This window comes from Diadema antillarum, unplaced genomic scaffold (assembly GCF_040938485.1).
Source record: "Diadema antillarum isolate AM-2024a unplaced genomic scaffold, OU_Dant_1.0 scf00000225, whole genome shotgun sequence".
Lineage (NCBI taxonomy): Eukaryota > Metazoa > Echinodermata > Echinoidea > Diadematoida > Diadematidae > Diadema > Diadema antillarum.
The window spans coordinates 611,906-637,267 of record NW_027271114.1 but is presented as its reverse complement, the minus strand read 5'-3'; the positions used below and the strand labels follow the sequence as shown (position 1 = coordinate 637,267).

Below are 25,362 nucleotides of genomic sequence, written 5' to 3'. Positions count from 1 at the left end.
ATCATGGTATATTGTAACAAAATGAAATTTGTTCATATCAATTCAGTAACACAATGTAGTCGTGGTTACTTTGTGCTGATTTTATACATGTAAGAAGCTATACATTGTAAAAAAAGGTATTTGAATTGTTCCTTTAAGTCAGTCTTCTGTATTGATGATTATTTGTCAATTAGTGGTTTTTGTGGAGTTTCAGATAATGATAAAAAGTATGTATGATAAGTGCAGCGATACTTTCTACAGTTAGTTCAAAGTTGTGTTACAGAGGTTTGATACATAAATTTAGCATTGTGTTTGTGTGTCCACGTGTGTATACAGGTTGGCCATATGGCACATTCTAGACAATAAATCTTCATTAATTAGCAAACGCTATCAGCTATGGAACTGAATATGGTACTAATGTATGATGTTCATGATTCTCATTAAACTGTGACGAGTTTAAAGAGATAGCTTAACTGTGTGTAAAAATAAAGCAATAATAAGGAAATTTTAAGGGAATTTGATAACCATGCCTATAATAATTTCATACAGGTACTAATAGCTGCCTCATATTCATGTGATTGATCGTCATGTCAATAGCAAACTGACAACGTACGATTAATATATTATACATTAAACAACTGTCTTTCAAATCCATATCGATGTTTTCTAGTTTGATGACGTCATCATACTTTAAATTGTGATAAAAGTAGAGACACAAAATCGGACAAGTTTACGTGTTATGTCTATGGGAGGTGATTTTTTTTAAAACCATGCATTGACTTGACAACGTTTAAGCACCTCTATCTCAGCTGATTTTGCTTTATTTCCTCTGAAACTTTAGTATGTTGTAGCTGAGACAATAAGCTGCAGTAATCATGCATTTTATTCTTTGAAATCTCCTCATCAGATTGACAATTTTGCAGTTTAAAACTGAAAATGAAAATGGAATGTGGACAAAACGATTCCTCATGTATCTTTCACATACATAAGTTTACGTTCCCCATATTTTCTCGTCGAGACGTATGGCCGAGTGGCTAAAGGCGACGTCTCAGAGACGTAAGGTTGCGGGTTGGAACCCCACAAGATCACGAAACAAAATACTTAGCTATTTTACTTTTTTTTCTTCAATTTTGTATTACATATTCGTCCATGTAGAAATCACGTACGAATATAAACGCACCTATACACACACACAGACACACACACACACGCCATATCCCTCTTTTTTGTGTGTTGGAGACCACATTGCTTCGACTGCAGCACAATTTTGCAGGTTGACTTTGTCAAACCGATCATAGTATGTAATGACGACGACTGAGGTGTTGTACTTTGTACATTGTACTTTTTTTTGTCTTACCATTTCCGTGGATGACCCGTGGCCGAGTGGTTACAGAAACGGTTTCGCATGTACGCTCAATATAACTTCAAGGTGCCTATATCACATTCTTTTCTTTGTCGATCACAGATGACTGTCATCTGATGACCACAAGCGTATCACCTAACTCGTCCTCAATGTGACGAGTTTTCATGTCTCGTTTCATGTTTATATTACGTCAAGGGTGTGGGGGAAGTATATCTGTTATGTCTGTCAGTCCAACTACAATTGTAGATTTGCAATTTAAAAAAACAAAAAAACAAAACAAAACATGCTCATAAAAAGAGATAATCATGTTTTTGGAAGATTTGATAAAGGGATAAAGTATGATTGGACAAATGAATGGTAAGATCTCTCTTCCTTTTTTTTTTTTTTTATTGCTGTGGGCCTTTTTTATGTGACAGAGTCAACGGGTTAGAAGGAAAAAAAAAACAACATGTACAGTGTAGGTCTATATTGGAATCATCTAGGGTTATACTCATGAAATACATTGTCATCTACTGTACATAGACCTCTAATCATTTCATCAAATTTTGTATACAATCAGTCAAAAGTTGCGGAATATGATAATTGCGATATATCTTTAGACTGAAAATAGTAAAAGCCACATGGGCATACAACTAACATTAAAGGATGTGTACAGTTCTGGTCGAGGTGAGGATTTAGCTTTTGACGTTTTGCGAGATATTCAGAAACCACTCTATGAGATGTCAAAGAGCATGCAATTCTAAGGAGTATCAAAAGTTTACATTGTATTTGATGAAAATCGGTTTTGAAATGGCTGAGATATCCCAAAACAAGGTGAAACAAAGAGATCCTAATAAAAGGCATGGCTTGTAGTCTTTAAATATTATCACTTTTTTTGGATATCTCAGCCATTTGAAAACCAATTTTCATCAAATAAACATTGAATCTTTCTTAAAATAACATGCTCTTTCATATTTCATAGAGGTTTCTCAATATCTCACTTACAAATGTAAAAAACATGAATCCCCACCTCAGGCCTCAACCAGTACTGTACAGCCCCTTTAAAATTAAACATAATTGGCAGAAACATTAATTTCAGTTGAGATGATATAGGCCTACTACTAGAACAATGTCAATTCTAAAATGTTACAAAGTTCTGTATGATCTTTGATATGTTGAAGACCTGACTTGAGCTCTCTAGTCTTATAAAATAGACTGATTAAATGTAAATGTATTCAGATTTTATGCTTGCTTTGTTCCTAAACAACCACAAAGATTGCCGGAGGCTTGCCCTGTCTAGCAAAAACTACTCTGCTGATGAAACTTTAATGGAGGGAGTAGGTGAATGAAATGCTTCATTGCCAGGCTGTAGGAAGAGAAACAATGTATCCATAAATTCTAATGCATAGTACAGAAATGGTCTATAAGTATTACAAACATCTCCCATGGGATTATTAAGAAACTCCAAAAAAGACAGAAAATATATAAACCGAGATTATATGTCTGCACTGCAGCATATCCTGCAGTGTTCTAGCTATTTTTTTATTTTTTTATTTTTTTATTTATTTTTTTATTTATTTATTTTTTTTTTTGGGGGGGGGTCTCCATGTGTGTGTGTGTGTGTGTGTGTGTGTGTGTGTGCTGATAAGAGTATGGACAATGAATGTATAATATTAGAAACTTCCTGGCATAAATTCTACCCCATCCTGTACAGTACAAACATGAATGTGTAATGTACATCTGAAGAACCAGCAGCTGCTTTCTCGGCTGCCTGGAATTCCTGGGATGAAATGTGACTCTCCGACTCGATGAAAGCCGAGAAGCGGGGACTTGTAGTTTTGTCTGGGATTTGCCTGGGATGGAGCCAAAACCTTCCAAACATTTCAAATATGCCGGGAATGTGGGATTTGCATGTGATATTACCTCCATGATTTGCTGGTTTACATTATTGTTGCTGGCAGTGTTAGTGCACGTACACTGTATGACTGTATCAATACTTGAAACATGGGCCAAATGTAACACTACAATATATTTGCAGAAGTGTGTTTCCATTTATCAGTTTGTATCTTTCTTTTTTTTCTGAGATGTATGGATAATAAACTAGAAAAGCAAACTAACGTCTTGTGGAGAGTGCAGACCTCTCTCTGTCAAGCAGCTCATTTCCACTAGATACGAATGTAGGCCTACACATTTGTGCTGAAAATTGCTTTTATTTCCCAATGATTGTTCCTTTCCAGTCTCTCTACCTCATCCAGCTTCTTGCTGTACCTTGAGCATATGCACACCTCAAATACATGCATGTGCAGCTGCTCGACCATCAGATGGTAAAATGGTCTAACTCGAAAATTTGACTTTTTGAGGTAAATTCACTTTCCGGGACATGTGAGGGTGCTCTTTCTAATGGTGCTATCGAGAAAATCCCATCATGTATCATTTTAGAGATAATTTCCGCTATCTTGGTACTTTTTTCTATTTTTCCTTTCCTTGAGTTTAATAGCCCATTGTCGGTAATATCGTTTAGAGGTAAAACAAGCTATCTTTTACGTAAACCATATAACCTTCTTAACTGAGATTTTTTAAATTATCGCTGTCAGATGGTAAAATGGTCTATCTTCGAGTTAGACCAGTTTACATAGTGTTTGTGGTCTATCTAGAAGATAGACCATTTTACCATCTCATGATGTGTAGCGGGAGTGTATACATGTGCTGTGGTTAAACAGTTTATCTGCACAAAAATCTCATTTTACTTAATTAAAACCCCAAATAAGCACAAAATTCTTCAGTTATCAGTGTTTAATATGCTTCTTCTTGTCCCATTGCTAAAAATGCATTACACTGTATACCCATCTCCTAAAAAAGCTCAAACCTCTAAACTCTAAAGTCATTTTTCTCAGAACAGCAATTTTCGAGATAGACCGTTTTACCATCTGACGGCCGAGCTTGACTTCCCTCTTTTCTTGGCCCTATTTGCCAATTCTAAAGATTCCTCAAAAAAGAAGAAAAAAAGACAAATCTTGGGTCCAGATAGTGATGCAGATCACTACCCGATGTTAATCATCTGTTCCTTGTGTCATTATCAACTTTACGCATAATATCCATTTCGTTCAAATTCATGCACAGCTTTTTACTCTATATGAGCTATTTTGCAAACAGACCAACAAACCAACAGTACGTGACAAAAACATGTCCTCCTTGGTAGAGGTAATTTATGTTTATAAGACCACGATCAATCCACACAACAATTAATCTCAGCTTTTCACTTTCAAGATTACAGATGGGCAGCAAATTGGGGAAAAGTCCTTACCCCATCGCATGTCATTTGCAAGTTTTGGAAGTTGTAGTAGTCACTGGTGCTGTATAGGATATTAAACTGTACTTTTATACGTGTACATGTAGTTTGCGACTGAAAACATCAAGTTTAATACTGTACCTAAATCTTTGTACATAATATACAACATTGTATGCTAAACATTGTACTGTATCTCTCAGATTCATTTCCTTCGAAGGAAAGGAATGGATGCTGTGTTGGACAGTTTGAAAAAATAGTCCAGCTTCTTTAATAATTGTCGTTTAAAGGAAACAACAGCAGTGGTATAAGTGTGTAGCATCCCTCTTTAAAGGCATACTTCAAATCAATGTTCAATATTTCTCACAGGGGAAGTGGTACACACCCTCCTGCTCCTTGCCGCAATGCAGTGTATGGATTATTAATATGCACTTGGGTCCTCCACTCCTACCCAAGTTAACCCCCCCCCCCCAAAAAAAAGCAACAAAATATAAAAAAGCATTTAACCATGTATTCCTCGATGAGTCACATAGCTTCATAATGACAGTTTCATAAAGCTGCCTTTATGTATTATCATCATTGCATAGTGTACTACATTGTAGACCCTATGAGCCACAGCCTTGTCAATATTGGCAGACACTATAACCGGATGAATTGCTTCATTATCGACACCCTGTATAAACCAGGGTCATAACGTATGATACAGTACCAGTGGTGTACAGTGTGCGTCATTGGCATAAAGGAACACTGTCCCCATATTTTCAAGTTGAAAAGAGTATAACATACATAGTTGGAGAGAGCTGTATGACTATTTCATGAAACTCAGACTGGTTTGAAACAAGTTCAAAAAGTGAGAAAATTATGAAATGTAGAATATTAGTAATAGCTTCATGAAAAGTGAAGAAAAAAAATCCTCATCAAGCAGACATATAGTCAAAACTAATAAGAGCTATGCTATTGGTTGATATATTGAATTGAAATGAAATTGTTATGATTCTTTTTTTTAATTATACAGCCATGCCCCTTTAAAAGTCATTGGTAGCTGACATTTGTAACTACATTTTGTACATGATAAGCAAGGCTTTGGTGTTTTCACAATAAAGTCAAATTCAGTGAAGGTTTGTGTGTAGGTTTGTGGAAGGCATTTGTGAGGTAATGGCAAAATCACCTTGCATCTTAGACTGTGTTTAATATTAAAAGCATTACATATTAATGTAGTACAGCTGTATACTGGCAAGTACAATACATGCAAATGATTCACTCATTTGAATATTTATAAGGACTGGCCAGGAAATACACATTTGTGATATTTTTCAAAATGTCATTATCTTCCTTTACTTCTTATCCGGCTTTCGTAGTTTTTCCAACGTTCTGTAGGGAATTTTCTTCTCTCTTTAATTTCAAAGTATATGTACTTTTTTTTTCTTTTTTTCTTTTTTTTGGGGGGGGGGGGCAGATTTCCCCTTTAAGAGCCTGTTCAAATAATATAAAGGAGAGGAGTTTTCCCTGAAGACATGGGTCCCTTTTAAAATAAGACATGGGTCTTCATTGGCATCATACTGTAGGATGAGTGCCAGGCACACACACACACACACACACTGTTTTATGGTAGATGATTGATTCAAATGTCATTGACGACCCTTTACAGTAGGTGTACAGTGAGTGCATTGTACATTTTGTCTCCTCTTATTACAGTCATTTGATGGTTCCATCAAAGATTCATGCATTTGAGTGACAGTGCATGAAAGATGTAAACAGTATAGCAGGTCTGGTGATCATGCATCTGGCATACAATAGCTGGAATGCAATTTACTTTGTATGCTTTTCCTACACGTTCAGTTGTACAAGTTGTAGGCGCTAGAGCTGTAAGTTATACATTTTGACAAGTCCAAACGTTTGACACACTTCATACAGCTGTATGAATGAAGCATGAGAATGAATAATTTGTATAATTGCACTTTGTCAATGTGCAGAAGAGTCCAGTCGATTTTGTTTGAACTCTGCTGTACATGATTGTCTCACAGCATTTGATGTTGCTTTGATATGAATTTGTATCCAACACAAATTACATACTACAGCTTTTAGCGTGTATTGTTTAAAACAACAACAACAACAAAAACAACTGTGTTTGTATTTCATACAAACCACAGTTAACTTGGAGACAGCAATTCAATCTGTAGTAGGCCAAATATCTTCTGAAACAAAAGGGAAAGGAAATTTAAAGTTTGCTTTTAAATAGCACATTTTATCAACATTGTGCTTTGGCTTTCAGCACTAGTGTACAAAATCATTACTCTGTTGAGCCATTCATCACAGCACTGGCTGAATCAATAAATATTATTAGGTAGTTTTGAGAATGATTAGGTTTTATAGTGGAAGAGTAGTCATAAAAGTGGAAGTCTATATTTACTGCTATTCAGTTGATGTCTGTAAAGGTGCATGAACTCTGTGTGAGTTTTTAAAAATATATTGAAGGGTTAGAATTAGGCCTACCAACTCTAGGCTACACATTGTACTTTAGCATTAAATCAATATTTCAACAGATCATTGGCAGGAGATTTGTTGAAGTAAGATTTCAAGAAATTTACTCTAAAGGCAGCTAGGAGTGGGTGCTCAGTTACCAGTCTCATCGTAGTGGTATGTTAATAAAAGTTTTATCATGGATATCTTATGACACTTGTACATTTGTACCTGAGGATTTTCTTTCCCGGCGAGTCACTGTGCTTTCTCATTTCAAAGTGAGAAATTGTACAAGTGTGTGAATGAATTCTTCACTTGTGTCTTTTTATCCACTCTACCCCTCTTTTATTCTTTTTTTTTCTCTCCTTTTCACATGTTCTGTTTTGTTGCAAACCAAGCTTTTATTGTGTCAATTTTAGATGAATGGGAGCTAGAGGTACAAATGTTTATGGGAATTTTCAGTATCTATACATGTACGATGTATATTCTGATATAGTGTATAGTGTTTGTCATATTTTCCCAAAGACTTTATTTCATCCTATAACTATAAGGGAGCAAAATTGCATGAAGGTACATGTATGAAGTCATGAATGCAGTTTTCCCTTCATTTCATTAAGGTCTTTCCACCTCTGTATTTCAATGGTAAGCATTAAGACTTGAGAACTTTTGACATCAAATCCAAAGCATCCCCCAGAAAAAAAAAGGAAAGAAAAGAAAAGCATTCTATACCCAAGGTACCCTTTAACCTACTGTAATATAATTATCCTTCATATCAATCTTTATCTTATCTTGTCTATTTGAAGGGATGGTATTGTTTTGGTTTAGATGGATTGAGTACTACATCCAAAAAACAAAGAGGTCCAACATGTAAATAAGCGCGTATCGTCAACATGTAAATAAGCGCGTATCGTCTTTGAACAGCTTCCTGCAGCGCGCTGCAGCTTCCCGACTGAAATAATTTTGGCCGCGTCCCTTACAACATGTATTAGGACCACTTTAATTTTACTTTTTTTTAATATCTCAGTCATTTCAAAATAAATTTTCATCAAATAAATGTGAATTCCTCTTTACAATATAATTGTATGCTTTTTGATATTTCATATGTGTGGATTCTAATTATCTAACAAAATTTAAAACCTGAACCCCATTTCAACCAAAACTACATCGTACAAGTATGTATACCATCCCTGTATTAAAGGACAAAATGCATGGTTAGGGGCCCAAGAAGTTTCCATCCCACTTCTCCCCGATTCCTGCCCTCCGTTCTCCTGCATCTTCCCTGGTGATGGAAGACATTGGAAATTCCCTCCTGCTGTAAATTGTCCAATGTTCCATGCATCACCCTCCCTGGTACCTCTTTATGATGAGGAAACCATGCCCGCATCCATAAATAAATCTCCGGTCCTTCCATCAGCCATCCCGGGTGTGTGAGTTCAGCGGCCAACGTCCAATTTGTTTTCTTCGGGGCTTCTTTTTCTGTAGAGTTCTCTCTTTTATGCCTCTTGTTAAATTTGCATGTAATTAAAGTCTGTGAGTATAATATGCATGAGGGTGTATAATGTCTTTTAATAGCAAAGCGAGGGTGTATAATGTCTTTAGCAAAGCAAGGGGTGCTTGGTTGATCATGTATACCTTTAGTACTGGAGAGATCTTGTTTTGCATTGTGCCTTTGAAAGTGATTACTCTACAGTACATGTGATGTGAGCTGGCTATAGATAGCTCTGATGTTATTGATGGTGCACTGTTTACTTGTGACTGTCCTTCAGTGTGTACATCAGCACCATAGCATGTATTAAGGAAAATGCATGAGGTGTTGTAAGCATCAGCCCCCTTTTTTTTTTCACTTCAGTCCGGGCTTTTTCTACAAATTTCTAATGCCTGCAAAGGCTTCTGGTAAAGAATCAAAGTCTTTCCCAACTTGTCCTGTTTTGAATGCTACAGGCATCTTCTTATTTTTCCCAGAAATGATTATTTTTTTGGGATCAATTCTTACAGTATTCTGCTTTGTGTCAATTTACCAACTGTTTGTGAATTATGAAAATACAGTGTATAACATACACTTTTTGATTCTTTGCATTCAATGCCATTTTCATGCATTCAAGCTTCTTGGGTAATGGGCTGTTCATGTACAAGTGAGCAACACAAATGATGTAACCAAAGCTTGCTGTCATTTACAGAGTGTTAGCGGATGCAAGTTGGAAACAGATTTTAAAACAAAATGCTGACATTATTTAGGGGTGAAACTTGCATAATGCTGACATCAACGTGGAAATGCACTTTACACAGTACTGTATGCTGTACATACAATGTACCTGTCTGTCACATGTTGCAATAGGTTACAGTAAAGCATGCTTTCCATTACAAAAATGTATATTATTAATAATACATTGTGCTCTTGCCACTAGTGAGCATATGGTTAAGGTTGTATTATTGAAGAATTCCCTGAATTTCCAAAGTTCTTCAGAAGTCATCTTGAGGTGAAATCATTCAGGGCAATTCATCCAGACATTTCCATTCTCCCTTCTCGTTAGAGCATCTTTTGCATTCCGAACTCCGCGGAGGTGTCATCAGCAATGCGCGAAATCATTTTCATACCGTACGTATTTTATGACTTTGTCCCGCAGGAGCATCTGTACATACTCAACTTCAATACCGGTAAGGAGAGCTGGTGGCGAGAGCACGGCTTCAACTGCTCCATCACGTACAATATCACCACGGTGCCTTCGTCGGGCAGCCACACCCAACGACTGGAGGTGGAAGGATGCGTGCTGGACTACCAGTACGTGGAGGTCTTGCATGCAGCGGTCCAGTGCGTTCTCTGTGTAAGTTGTTATCTCTCTCTCTTGGATCTTGGATGAATAGACCACCCGAACATCTCCTGTGGAGTTTTAACTGGAGGTCGCGTAGAGGGTGGACTTTCAGAAAAGGGATGAGAAGTGAAGGGTTCTCAAGAATAGCATGCTTAAACTTTTTGAACTCTCTCTCTCTCTCTCTCTCTCTCTCTTTTATCTTTCCCTTTTTTCTCCCAAAATATCAACAACAACAAAAGTTTCCCAAAGCCGCCATCTTGATGGGAGTGCTGCTTTTATACAAGTTGCAGTTGATATGGCTCTGCTATAGTACAACTGTACTTGTGATCTTACATCCTTCTTGTACAGCTGTAGTTGGGTTCACACAAGGCTTTTTATCTTAACGATTCACTCGTAGTCTTAAATTATTTAAATGATTAGCTTTTACCTGTAGTTTTAGACTATGATTTGCATCCGCACGACACCAAATCTGTAAGTTTAAAATTTCCAGGGAGAGTCCCACTCGATGATTAAACCACAGAACCGGAAGAAATCATACATGTACACGCAGCGCGAACGATAAAGTACCTGATAATGTGCGACAATACAGTAGTGTACAACATGCACTGAAGGTTGAACCGGAAGCTACAATGTACATGTATGTTGATTGGCATGTCCACACAATGCCAGACTGCTAGTGGGAGCCTCCCTGCTCATGGACAGAGTATAAATCCCAAGATGTTCTTGTGGTTCTAATCATTGACTAATCTTTAAGAAATTGCTAACTTTCAAGTACCTTGTACATCCACATTCTACCATCTACTGCAAAAGTTAGTCATCGAGATCTATGCAAAATTTAGAGTTAATCTTTAAGATTGGGAACACTGTGTGAACCTAACTTTTGACATCATTTTACATCCTTTGACAAGATGATTTTAATACCAACTGTGTCACTCATGACTTTGGGGTAAAAGATGGGTAATGGCAGGGTCCGCTTTGACAGCAAGCCAAAATTGGGTGAATTCAACAATGCTTACAGACCTGTGGAATCATGAGAAGTGCTGTACTGTAGTCATTTTCCAGAGCGGAAGCTCAGGGTACATTAATTTTGATGATGTTTTATAACCTCAGTGTAATGTTGTTACCGTAGCAACCTCATCCGGCCACACATGGTTTCCATGAAGCGTGGGGAAAATTAGTGAGGTGAAATAATGGCCCTGCCTGTATTTAACTCTAATTAGTGCGGGTCTCAATTTCACCCCGCTGTAATAATGGGCTGGTGTTGTTATGGATGGCCTTGGCATTCTGCTCACATTAATGGGGAAATTGCAGTTTGGAAGCTTGAGAGGGATTTTATTACGGTTACATTTGTCACAGTCCGTGTCATCACGAGGTAAAAAATATTGAGATGCCATTAGTAAAGCAAACAAGATGAGTGAGGGCTGCATTCTACGTAATTCATTGAATTAAGAGGGAAATTCAAATATGAATTCTGTTCGTGTAGAATAAATCAGTGATGTGTGAGAAGCTTGGAGAAGCCATTCAGAAGGAAAAGATTTTGTTGTTGTTGAAGTTCTCGGTAGCCATTCAGAAGTTTTGGTAAAATGCATGATGTGCTATTATGGCTAAATGGAAGACTTAAACAGTATACAATGTATGCATGGCGTCGTAACTCACAATGAGCACAACAATATGAACAAAAGATACATGTATTACAGATGTAGGCATGTGTATATTGTAAGTAGCATATCTACAGTCACTTCTGAGTTGTTCAATTTTAATATTAAACTTAATGAAATGCATTTTCTCTTTTTTTGTGTTTATGTTTCCTATTTTAAAATTTCCATCCTCACAAATATTTTTTTTTTCAATCTCTTTCAATTTGATATTTGCCTAATCCCTTTCATCAGATGTCAGAGAATGCACTTCAAATGATATCTTTGTCTTTTTTGTTTCCTTACTTTTTTTTTTATTTGGTCTCGTATTGGTTTATCTCCCTCTCCAGGTTCTAGGTCTAATCTGGGCAATAATTATTTTACGGAAATTCAATGAAGAAGAAGATAGCTGTAAGTATCGGCACTCTTCCTCTTGCGGAGACATGGCCATTGCATGACTCTGAATCGTGATGATGCAACAATGCACTTTTGATTTTTTTTTTCCTTCTCTGTTTTATTTATTTGGTTTGCTGTCTATCTTGTTTTGATGCATTATTAGTGATCCATAAAGGAGGGAGGAAGTCTTTGTTTAGTTTTTATCTTGTTTTCATATTTTGTTGAATACACACTGTAAACACTGCAACTTTCTTTCACTTATCACTTGTGCATCTGCCCCCCCCCAAAAAAAAAACAACAAACAAACAAACAAACAAACAAATGTGTTAAACAGGAGGGGTATTGTGTTCATCTTTGTAACACTGTGTGTACGTATATGTACTGCACCTAGCTGCCTTTACTAGAAAACTTTTTTTGGTGGGTTTTTTTTTTCATTCTCAGAAGTTAGATTTCGAGTAGGATTAACCTATTTTGGTATAGTGTCATTAATAGCCACAGGATGAAAGCTTAAATGATATTATGCAGAGAATAGTAATCAGCTACTGATCAGCTACAAGTACAAGTAAGTTGGCAATCATGGGTGTGTTTGATAGAATTAAGCCAACAAACAAAACAAAAGTAATGAGGAATTTTGCCTGCAAAAATTGTGAGGAAAAATTATCAATTGATGAGAAATGTTATCACCATAATGTATGTATAACATCTATGTTTTGCATACTTTACTATACTTCAGATATATACTGCTGTATGCATATGATATGAAAATGATTTCTTGCTAATAATAGGCTACAAAGAATGAGTGATGGGGAGGAAAGATATGTTTTGCTTTTTGAAATTGTTTGACCTTACTCGCTATGCTGCAGTCTTGCTTGTTGTTGCCATGCTGTGCTGATCAACACTTGTACAGTCTTTTACAGTTATTAGATTTTTAACTACACCATATGTGGGATGTGATCATTATTGTAGCTTGTCTTTCATATCCTGTCTAATGAGAAGCACATTTCTCTTATCAATGTACAATAATATACTGAATGAGCTTTTAATAGTTTGAGCAGTACTTATGATGTAGATATCAATATCTGAGCTGAGTTGAAGTTTTCGTGTGCAGTGGAAATATGATTGGTTGTGCTTTGCATATAATTGCTTTTATCTTGCCATCTTTCTAAGTGACATTTATTGTAAATATATATTCATATATTCTACTCAAATTATGTTCATTCATTTGATATTTTCAGTGGTTTGTACTAATTTGCGGTTGCACAAACTTTTCAATAATTTATTAAAGAAAGTTGTGTTTTGTACATTTTATGTATCTTTATGAGTGTGATCAGACAAACTTCCATTGCATAGGAGTTTGACTGTATACATGTACAGTGTATACAACGATTAAAGAGTGTTAGTTGCTTGAAAAATGCTTGTAAACATACAATGGACATAATTCCCTTTTAATAGATATTTATGTTCTGGTATTGCACAAAATTTGAAGCCATTTAGATTTTGAATGTGAGAAAACTAGGGCACCAAGGAGAAAAACAGACAAACACACACACACACACACACAAACATGAAGTCAAAATAATACCGAATGAAAGTACAGTCAAACCTGTCTATAATGGCCACCCAAGGGGATGAAAAAAGTTCCCATTGTAGACAGGTGGCCACTAAAGACAAAGTCGTTTTACATGGCTTTTTTTTTTTCTCTGAGAGGGGGATTGTGTTTTTATAATAGCCTTATATGGCAGATGGCCACTAAAGACAGGTAGTCGCTATGACAGGTTTGACTGTAGTTTGTACAGTGACATAACACTCTGTTCTGGCTCATCAGTGTCCAGACTCAGTTGGGGCATTGAATTCATTTCCATGGTGATGCAAAATTCGTGACCATTTTTCCCATTTTTTAAACTCATTTGGTTCTGTGGGATTTATTTGCTGCAGAAATTAATTTAGCACCTCTGAATTTCACTTCATACAGTTTCTGTTGGAAGAAAATCAGACAGACTTAACTGTTTGAAAATGTTACCAAGTTAGAAAAATGATATACACAAAATTGCAAATTACAAAGTGACAAACAGAAACTTTAAAGGACAAGTTCACCTTCATAAACATAACGATTGAGAGAATGCAACAATATTAGTAGAACACATCAGTGAAAGTTTGAGGAAAATTGGACAATCGATGCAAAAGTTATGAATTTTTAAAATTTTTGTTTTGGAACCGCTGGATGAGGAGACTACTACAGCTTGTGAGTCGTATGCGTACAATAGTATAAAGAAAATATAAAGAAAATTCAACATATTTTCACTTTTTTCACATAATAAAAGAGCACTTGACTTGCCTCTTTCTAAAGGCAGGGGGAATAATATTACCCATAACATTTGTCGGTAACGAGTCGGGGGAATGTGTACTTTTTTCATAAGATGAAATTTTGTGAAATTCTCTTTATATTTTCCTTATATTGTTGTACGCATGTGACATCTAAGTTTTTCACACACTGCAGTAGTCTTCTCATCCAGCGGTTACTGCACAAAAACTTCAAAAATTCATAACTTTTGAACGGATTGTCCGATTTTCCTCAAACTTTCAATGATGTGTTCTACTAATATTGCTACATTCTCTCAATCCTTATGTTTATGAAGGTGAACTTGTCCTTTAATCTTCTATTAAAAATGTATCATGAATGTAGGAATGGGTTTAGGCTGTTGAAAATTCTAGGAATTCATGAAACAAGTATTATGATTATACAATGTATAATCAACAAAGGGCTGTTATGAAGTACTTTATTTTTCAACTCTTCGTGCAGAAACACAATCCATGAATCATAAGAACTGTAATGATAAAATGATACTGCACCTAACCACAGGAGTACATTTGCTGCTTTTTTTTCTTTGTTTGTTTATTTTTAATGGTTCAGATAGATTGATACTCAAACTACACTGTAACAGTGCAGTGTCAGTGTAGAGAAGGGGACAATAAATGAATCAAATGAAATCAGTGAAGACATTTGACCAATGTCAGTTCATCTTGTTATAAGTTTAAAATGCTAAGCTACATGGACGTGGTGAGATGAAGGTTCATGTGCTACTGTACATCTTAAGGCACCATATTTTTGAAGAGCTGTTGGTTTGTTGAGAAATGCTGGCAGCTGGCAGAAGTGTCCATTTCCAGTTGATGCTGCCTATTCCATTAAAATTTTGTTATCATTTATACATTGAACGTTTTTCAAAACAAACCCTAGCTGACTTCTGTGAAATTTGTATTCAATTTGGGCACAGTGTTCTGTGTATTATTCATTATTTGCATATACAGTCAACCTCGCGTAAGTCGACATAATTGGGACTGAGCAAAACACGTCGACTTACGCGAATGTCGACTTACGCGTAAGTCGACATTTTGTCGACTTATAAATGAAAATTAATTTCCCCTGTACAGAGTAAGATTTGGATCACGATGCGGATCGCTACCCATATCTTACTCCTTTTGCCGCCAAAACATGCCTACTGACATGAGCAACAATAATGTTTTAGTTCATGCATAAATCTTGCGCGGGTTAGTAACGACAACGCACAATTCCCAAATTTCTAGAGAGATTTTGAGAGAGCGGGATCGGAAACCTAGGCCCGTTTCTAGACACTTAACGTTTTAAACTTGATTTGAAATATCAAAGGCAAATTCCCCAAGATTGCATTAAACTTTGCAATTTAAATTCAAGTGCGTTGCTAGGAAGATATGCGTGTGATTTCGCATGATTCTGTCGAGATTATTTTTCAGTGCCGACTGAATTGAAATATGTGTGATTTCCTTCCCTAAGTCGCCATATTTGTTCTGCTTAAATTTGTATTGCCATACTCTGAAAATATTGTTCTCGCGCTCCGATTCGCAACATTACCGCTCTGTACGGCGCGGGCCTGTCTGAAATAAAAAGAAGAAAAAAGTTTGTTCATCCGAAAACGACATCTTTCAGACTACTATAACCTTCGTAAAAACAAACCTCTACCATTGTCGGACTAATTTAACTTTGGACCGAGATTTAAAAGTTCGGCACAGCGAACTTTAACAATAATTCGTTATCATCTTTTTTTTTTCATTGACATTTTGTGAAGCAGCATGCGTTTCGGTAGTTTGAAACGTGTAAATGTTGCGATGTCTTTCCCCTGCAAGTGCAGACCAAGTTCGGTCACGGCGAAAGTTCCGTTACGAAATAAAAACTAATGCGAGCCTTTTCAACAATAACGCACTTCCGTACATTTTTATGCGTTTAAACGCAGTTTCTAGTTTCGGACAAGAATCGCAAGTTTTTTCTGCAACGCTCTTGCGTTTTAAAAAGAGCGTTGCTTGTGATTTGACGGACTTGCATTATTTTGATTTTTAGAGTTGCGTTTAAACGCAATTGAGTTTAAAATTCATACAATTTTCTAGTTTTGTGTTATTATCAAACGCAAGTCTTTTCAGCGTTCCGTGTGATTTGATGGACTTGTATTTGATTTTCAGAATTGCGTTTAATTTTTAATTTTGTTTACGATAAGTCTTTTAAACAATAACACACTTCCGTAGATGTTTAGAGATGTGTTTAAACGCAATTTCTAATAGTTTCGTACAAAAACCGCGTCTTCTCTGCAACGCTCTTATACGTTTGAATACAGCGTTACGTGATTTTGATGGACTTGCATTTGATTTTTAGAGTTGCGTTTAAACGCAATTGAGTTAAAAAAAAGTTCCCTACAATTTTTTAGTATCGTGTGATTATCAAACACAAGTCTTTCAGCGTTCCGTGTGATTTGATGGATTTCCATTTGATTTTTAGAGTTGCATTTAATTTGTAATTTTGTTTACGAAATAAAAAATGATGCAAGTCTTTTAAACAATAACACACTTCCGTAGATGTTTAGAGATGCGTTTAAACACAGTTTCTTATAGTTTCGTACAAAAACCGCAAGTCTTCTCTGCAACGCACTTGCGTTTAAATACAGCGTTACGTGTGATATGATGGACTTGCATTTGATTTTTAGAGTTGCGTTTAAACGCAATTGAGTTAAAAAAAGTTCCCTACAATGTCCTAGTTTCGTATGATTATCAATTGCAAGTCTTTCAGCGTTCCGTGCGATTTGATGGACTTGCATTTGATTTTTAGTGTTGCGTTTAAACGCAATTGAGTTTAAGTTTCCTACAATTTTCTAGTTTCGTGTGATTATCAAACGCAAGTCTTTTCAGCGTGCCATGTGATTTGATGGACTTGCGTTTGATTTTCAGAGTTGCATTTAATTTCTAATTTTGCTTACGAAATGAAAAAAGTAATGCAAGTCTTTTCAACAATAACGCACTTCCGTAGATGTTTAGAGATTTATTTAAACGCAGTTTCTAGTTTCGTACAAAAACCGCAAGTCTTCTGTGCAACGCTCTTGCGTTTAAATACATCGTTGCGTGTGATTTGATGGACTTGCATTTGATTTTTAGAGTTGCGTTTAAACGCAATTGAGTTTCAGGTTCGTAACAATTATTTTCTAGTTTCATATGGTTATCAAACACAAGTCTTTTCAGCAACGCACTTGCGTTTAAATGCAAAAGTTGCGTGTGATTTGATACACCTGCATTTGATTTTTTGAGTTGCATTATTAGTTGCATTGTAATAAATCTTTTTAGAAAGGGCCCTGGTTTTAATACCGCTTCGGAATAATCAACGTTAGAATATTCGGATTTACAAAAACACCTATTTCATGTTCGGATAATGAATACCTAATGGGACATACAATAAGTGTACAAAATTTGTGCGTTTTGAGAAAAACGAGAGGGAGAAAAGGGTAAAGAACCGTCTTGGGTACATGCTCCATGTGTAAATGAGTGCATGTCCTTTGAATGGACGCATGGCGCGAACGCTACCGCGCCGTACACTAGCGAATTACCGAGTAGAAACGCAGCGAATCGGAGCGGGAAAACAATTCTTTTTCAGAGAATGGCGATAAGATTTTGAGCGAAAAATTATGTCGACTTAGACGAGGGAATTTACACGTATTTCAGCTCAGTTGGCACTGAAAAATCAGGTCGACTTAAGCGAGTTGTCGACTTATAAATGTCGACTAAGACGAGGACATTTTCAAGGAATAACAAAGGCAAAAATCGGGACTTTTTTATTGTGTCGACTTAAGCGAGTTGTCGACTTATGCGATGTCGACTTAGGCGAGGTCTACTGTACAATGTATGTCAGTCAAGTTGTTTCGTTTTGTGTATATATTATACCTATAAAAAGTTAAGCCTACTATCGTACATTTTCATAGATTTGAGTGGAGTGTATGGTAGAAAGATACAACTGTATATTATGTCTTTTTGTCTGATAGAACATAGAAATCCATATACTCAACTTACATTCTTTTTCTTCTTCCTCCCCCTTTGTGAACACTGCATTTGTGATGTCTTTTCTCTATATTGATATGATTTTGGTTTATTTTGCACATTCTTCCCATTATTTTTTTGGACAATTTTGTTTCTTCTTCTCATTCCGTTCTATAGTTGATTTTATCGGTGGCTTTGATTCATCATATACTGCCTACAACTCACACGCACAAAAGCCTCCGACCACAATGCAATTGGAACCGATTTATGTGTAAGTAGAGCGATAGACCAGTAGCGGTATGTCGTGAAGATAAAAAGTCGTCACTTGTGGTCAGAACTCGTCACTGTAGAATTTACTATTATAGTCACTGTGTACGTGGAAGTCGGTGGAGTCGTACATGTAGTTTAGCGACTCGAACAATTCCTTGTTTTACTGTTGCACGAGTGAGTGTGCATGCTCTTCATCGGTGGACAGTGGGAACTTGTGGCATTTCTGAATTTAGACAGTTACGCCGTAGTTCAGCCGTGCCGATATGGTATTCCTTATCTCTCATATGACCATGCATGGGGAAAAATATGAGTGTATAACTTCACATCAACAGCAAATTGTGTGGTCTATCAGAGCATGGAGACATCAGCTGACAGAATTTACACAAACACCCACATACATGTACACACCATGTTTCCCATTTACATTGTGCATTATATCCTGTGAAAACATGTCATTATATATACTACGTCTATTTCTACACACTGTAGGACTCCAACACCCCCCCCCCCCCTGTTTTCTCCAAGCTGTATTCATCGCGCTACGCACACTCCCCATCTCCCATTTCTAATGATAAAGAATCTCTGATATCAGATGTACAAGTACCCCTTCCACCACTTCATTCCCCCCCCCCCCTTTCCACCAATCCATTCTCATTATTCTTGCATGTTGTCAGCTTTGTCAATCTCCATTTTTAGATAATCATCTACCGTGCACAGTGCCCCTGGAAAATATTCTTCATTCTTTGGCAGGTCCACTTTTCCAAGCCATGCATCAATGTCACTATACTGAAGCTACATTCCAGATACCTTGTAGATCACATGCATGCACTGCACATTAACATAATGCCGACCATGGTGTGTTTTTTTTTTTTTTTTTTTACGTAATTAATCAGCCCTAATGCTTTCAGCCTTACAGCACATTGCCATGTGAGAATTATCAAATGGTGTTTGGAGTAATTCTGTAAAGCCTTACTTCAAAGATTTGTGCTGCTATTCTGTCCCATAATAGAATTGTCAATTTCGTCAGAGTTGGAAAAACAACAAAATATGCTAGACGTTGACAAGCTACACAGGCAAGAAATCTTGATGTAAGACAGAGAGGTAGTAATTGAGATGGTTGAAAAATAAACAAGTGTGGAAAATAGTTGAACCCCTCCCCCCCCCAAAAAAAAAAAAATAAAAAATAAAAATAAAAAATTGATATATATATATATATATATATATATATATATATATATACGCACTAGAAAATCCCTAACTCTAAAGATCTTCCCCATTGAAGTGAAGGGGGAGAGGGAAGAAGGATTACCCCTTGACCCAATAATGAACACTGCTCCTGACACCCCTCAGCCAAAGCACCCCCCCCCCCACCCACCCACCCACCCAATATATACACACACGTATACTATAAATACACATACATTTACACAAAATATTAAAGTTATATTCTGCAGCCCCTGGAATGCTTCAAACATGAATGGGATTAGTGTTGGATCATTGCTTATAAGAGGAGACCTAAAAGACATATACACAATGTTTCTGTTTGCATCAGTATTTAAGATCAAGAATAGTTTATATTTCATTACTTCCTGGTGAAAATCACTAGATGTTGATTCTTAACCCTAACTAGGCCGGGCTATTTAGGTAGATCATAGAGCGGGGGGGCCTCCCAGGCCCCCCCTCCAGATCTCGGTCGTTGCCCGTGCGATCGCAACGAAAATTGGCACACACATTGCCTATGATGTAATCTAAAGTACCATGAAGTTAAATTGTAAAAAAAATTATCATTCATGCTAAATTATGCTAATTTATGCGTGATAATGCATGAAATCAGACAATTTGGTATAAATCACTAAATAAAGCTCAAAATGGGCACATTTTTCGTGTAAATATTCTCTTTAGTGTCCTGAGTAAATATAAGAGAAAAAAATTGTGTCATCAGAAAAAATTTCTTAAGTATTTTATTGTTTTTTGAATTTCTTATGTATTTCGTTGTTTTTTGACTTTATGTTTTTCATTGTTTTTTCGATGAAACTTGTCCGCGACATTGTTCCAAACAAGAAAATATGTTATTAATTGATTTTAAGCGATAAAACCTCAAAATAATCATGCTTTTATGAAATTTGCTTGTAAGCACTGTTTGCATTGAAATTGTACACGAATTCACGTTTTTGAGCAATTTTTGGTCTGACATGCACGTACATATTTATGCGCAACTTCAGAACCGCGCGCCCGGGCGTTGCAAATTTGGTGTCAAAAGATGCGGGAGACTCAAAAGAAAAAAGTCATGAAATGTCGCGGTGACAGCTTTTCGCATTAGCGATACCCCCCCCCCCCCCCTAATTTGTATACTTATTTTTTTGCTGTATTCTTCTATGATTCTAGTTATGTTTGGTTTGCCTTCTCTCTTTCTTCAGTATCATTTCTGAATTTTGGAATTTTTCACTTTTGTGCAATTGTGACTATTACATATCACAAATTTCCTGTTTGAAAAGCTTTACTGCACTAAGCATCTTGATCATGCATGATTGTGAGATATGTTGAAAAGCTGTCACAGTGCTAGTTTTGATGCATGCAAACTCCTATGATGCAAAAGCAGATTGTCATTGTTTGCATACATACATGCATGCTATATGCTATTTGGACAGGGTTTTTTTTCCCCCTAAGTTGATACTGCCTTTTATACTTTATAATTTGATGTGCTGTTTTATGCCCAATGTAGTATATATTATTTTTGCATGGCTTAATGTTATTTTTCTCTCGTTTCTTTGTCCAACTTTACTCTTGCCCTATTCTGTCTCTCTCTCTTTCTCTCTGTTTCTTTCTCTATCTTTCTCTCCCTATCTCTCTGTCCCTTTGTTTACTTTGTCTGTTATTTTCTATTTGTTGTTTTTTAATCTCTATGTACCTGTTTGTCTGTCTGTGTTTCTGTATCTCCATCTTTCTCATTCCTCCTGCCTACCTACCTGTTGGTGTATCTTTAATGCATGCACCACACCCACCTGACATCTTACCTTTCACTGGGCTTTGCTGTGCCGCTTCCCGCGTGTGATGTGAATGCATGTGAATGCGTTGCCATGGCGATATTCCTGCATCAATCATATTATACCAACCGCCAGCGATGCGAGGTGAGATGAAGCGATTAGTATACCGCAGGCATCATGCTAATGCAGGACAGTTTGTAAAATGGATTTGTTTCGTACGCAGGGATGGCATTTTGCCGTGCTCCATAGAAACAAGCTAATATGATTTGACTTTATGTTTGTCATTTCAGTTTGATGTGGAGATGGCGAACTATATATATCAATATATCCTGTTAGCTAATTGAAAAGCAAATTATTATTGGTTGGCACATTGTTTTTGTTATAGTTGCCTGCCTTTTCTTAGCTGTGATGGATGTTTGTTGAGAGAAAAATTCCTGCGATAGCAGTCTATTGAATGGTAGGATGATTATAAAGCAATTTATCATCGGCTGGTACAGCATCGCTCCTGTACGTGGCTGTAATGAATTATGGATTATGGATAATTGGTCGCAAGTATTCTGCCAATGGACTTGTGGTAGATTGCAAATTAATCTTTTAATAGTTCAGTCATTTCACTGTTCTCTGTATGCCATTAGATCAGCATGTTACGTTTTTAACCTGTTGAAGGCGGGCTGATTTTGCTACAACACGCATTTCCCATTGACGCTTTCCCGAGTATACTCGGGGCTTGTCCTCGATGGTTAACCAGCAATTTGTCAATTAAAGAAATTGAAATCAAATTATTATTATTATTATTATTTATTCGGCATTTGCAAAACAATACAAGTGATAACAGAGAAACAGAATAAACAAACAAAACACAAGAAAACAAAGTGTCAGGCTTTCCCTGTTGAGCTTCCCGAAGGAGCCGGGTTGGAAAAAAGCAATCAAAATCACTATGACCCTTGGGCCTCTCCAACCAACTTAAGGAAGCACATCAGGGAGTGGTTGAACATAAAAGAAAAGAAATAATACAATTTTGAATTAAGCGTGTACACCAAGGGATTTTTTCTTCATACAAGCAAAAAATATCATTGTGGCAAATGGGTATTCCTTCCACCCCCCCCCCCCCCCCCCCGTAAAAAGAAAAGAAAAAAAAATCCAGTATACAAAAAAAATGTTATCAGAGTACATCTCAACAACAAATATCCCCTCTAACTGCACTGCAGTGTATGAAGCCAGCAAGTATCATCAACATCCCCAAACCATCTTCAATACACTGTAAATATAACAATAATTTCAAAACTTTAACTTCATCATTACCCTGAGACTACATAACCCAGCACTTTCTTTAAAATTCCCTTGTGTGGTATTACATACACCACTGTGCAATATACATTATATATCACACGCCAAAAGTCATAAATACAGTAATATCAAATAATGCAAGGCATGATTTAAGGCATAAACATCCCCCCAGAAAAAAAAAAACTATAAAATTACTAATCAGTTCATGTTATATATGTCTTACACAAAAAATCTGAAACCCACAGACAAAGATATAACTGGGTTGCAAACAAAACTGAATATCAATCAATATTCTGTGTTTTATGGCAACCAAGAGCAATCATGATAAGAAAAACAGCAAAAAAAAAATCACAATTATCAGGTAAAATCAATCATAATCTTCCTTTAGACATGTCCTGCATCTTCCAGGGATTGAAATTAGCTGATTTACAATATACTGATGACACAGAAACCTGAAAAAAGTCGGTAAAATCCTCTCCAAATGAGAGCAGAAATCAGGGCACCAGGGCACCCGACCTGAGATAACACACTCATACAGTTTAACTTAACAAATTTGTGTATTTCAAACAAAGTCAAAGTACAGAGACTCTCATACACATGTACATTGTATGTTTATCATGCCTGTGGTTATCAATACACTACATTAAAATGAACCATTAAAATGAACCTTTAATACACTACATTAAAATGAACCTTTCAGTTGTTGTGTGCAATCAAATCAAATCAAATCAAATCAAATCAAATGAGATGATATGATTGGATTACTCCAGGGCTGGTCAGACCATCACTGTGTACAGGATATTGACATGTTTCATCCTTCATCACAAAGCCCATAAAAATAAGAAAAGGAATAATAATGACAGATAAATAAAATGCGTGGGATTGCTACTTCCATCCTTTGTTTTACATAATATATGACAATTTGTTTTAAAAAGTAAACAGTAGAATGTTACCAGATTAGATTTCTTTTTTTTTTTGTTAAGGCAAACTTTGTGAATTCATTTTTTTTTTAAGTGGTGGAAATTAAATGAATTCAATTATCATGAGTTAGTGTTAGTCATGGTATGAATGAAGAGAGTCATTCACAGGAATATTAGAAATGATGGAAAACTCACCAAAATCACTAAAAAACAAAGACAAAAAGAGAAAAGTCCTCAAAGTTTTAAAGAGATAACTCAAAGCCCACAGAATCCCTCTTTTCTCCCATGTGGAACAAAACAGGGACATTAAATGCCAAAGTGAATGCCATGGTGTTATAATAAAACTGACTCTAAACCTGGCAGATTGATTACTAGTATTAAATCATTGAAGAGTAGTCCCAAGTATCGTATTGAAAGTGTGTGTTTCACTTTTAGGCAATTTTGTAGGAATATGACCTGTGCACCCTCACAATGCATTTTGTAATTTATGGTCACATACATGTCCAATGTATAATGCAGTTTGAATACTATTTTGTTATATTTGGAGACAAATCTGTTGATAATTAAAAGGGATTTTGCGCAATAGGTGATACCTTTAATTTAGAAGTTAACCCGTTGAGGACGAGTCCCGAGTATACTCGGGCAGGGGTCTATGGGAAATGTGTGTTGTAGCAGAATCAGTCTGTCCTCAATGGGTTAACAGTGTCAGGTACAAAATGATAGGGTTACATTAAACCCAAATAGAAGCTTTACAGTTTACATGGCAGCGGCCTCAGCTGAAGTAAACAGAAATTCATCTCCTTTGTGCAAGTTTACCAGTATGTGTCTACATGTGCAATGTGATCAGAACTGAATTATCATTACTGCTTGTGTCTGTCTAACCCTTGACCTCTGATGAATCTTTAACCTTTGACCCCTATAGGCACAGGGGGATCCGCTGACAAGCTCCGCCTGCGATGAGGCTTCCTATTGGTCAGGTGGGGTCTGCCGGGACGTGGTTGACAGCCATTTTGAATCCCATCAAAGCTTCTTTGCTATTACCAACAAAGACTCATGAGACCCTTGCCATCTGGAATATGAGAATAGAGGGCGCTCTTCACGTCTGCAGAAAATGAAATGAAATCATGTGAACCTATTCTTGAACTTACAAGGTCAACCATGCATCAAGATTATTTTTGCCAACTGCAGTAAGAGACAGTTTGATGTATGTTCACATTCTCTCTGAATGTGTGTATGTATTATATTAATCTGTATGGAAAGTTATATGAGGAAGGAGGAAAGACAGATGACAAGCAGTCATGCATGAATTCTCGCTGTCGCCAATGACGTAAAAAGTACCCGGATGTTGATTTAAGCGTCATTTACGGTGCATTATGGGATAGTCCGGTAGCAAAGTCACTTCCGTTCGTACGCGCGTGATACGTGACTAATGCGATTTACACACACAACCGACTGCATTCTACGTGTACTTCCGGTTTTCTCGACTTGAATTACAGCTTTAATATGATTTGAAATTTCTCCATTCTTAAGAAATTGCTGTTACTACAACTATTGGTTGTTGCTGCGAAGCTGCCATGTGTTGTTCGCACGACAATAAATGAAAAAAATCTGCAGAAATAGGACCCTTACTGGCATGCGAGACGTGACGTGGCAGCGTGGGTGAAGTTTGC

General features: G+C 36.6%; 1 protein-coding gene across 2 annotated transcripts in view; it reads left to right on the top strand.

Moving 5' to 3' along the window:
• Positions 1 to 24,973, top strand: part of LOC139724647 (sodium/potassium-transporting ATPase subunit beta-1-interacting protein 3-like) — a 51,229-nt gene extending 26,256 nt beyond the window's left edge. Inside the window, exons 4-7 of one of the 2 annotated variants that reach the window (XM_071635776.1) lie at positions 9,692 to 9,889; positions 11,862 to 11,922; positions 18,409 to 18,502; positions 24,615 to 24,973. In XM_071635776.1, the coding sequence (XP_071491877.1) occupies positions 9,692 to 9,889; positions 11,862 to 11,922; positions 18,409 to 18,502; positions 24,615 to 24,633 (372 nt within the window). In that variant the 3' untranslated portion in view covers positions 24,634 to 24,973. The remainder of the gene's footprint in view (positions 1 to 9,691; positions 9,890 to 11,861; positions 11,923 to 18,408; positions 18,503 to 24,614) is intronic. The other variant, XM_071635777.1, reaches the window with a different exon arrangement.
• Positions 24,974 to 25,362: the final 389 nt, after the last annotated feature.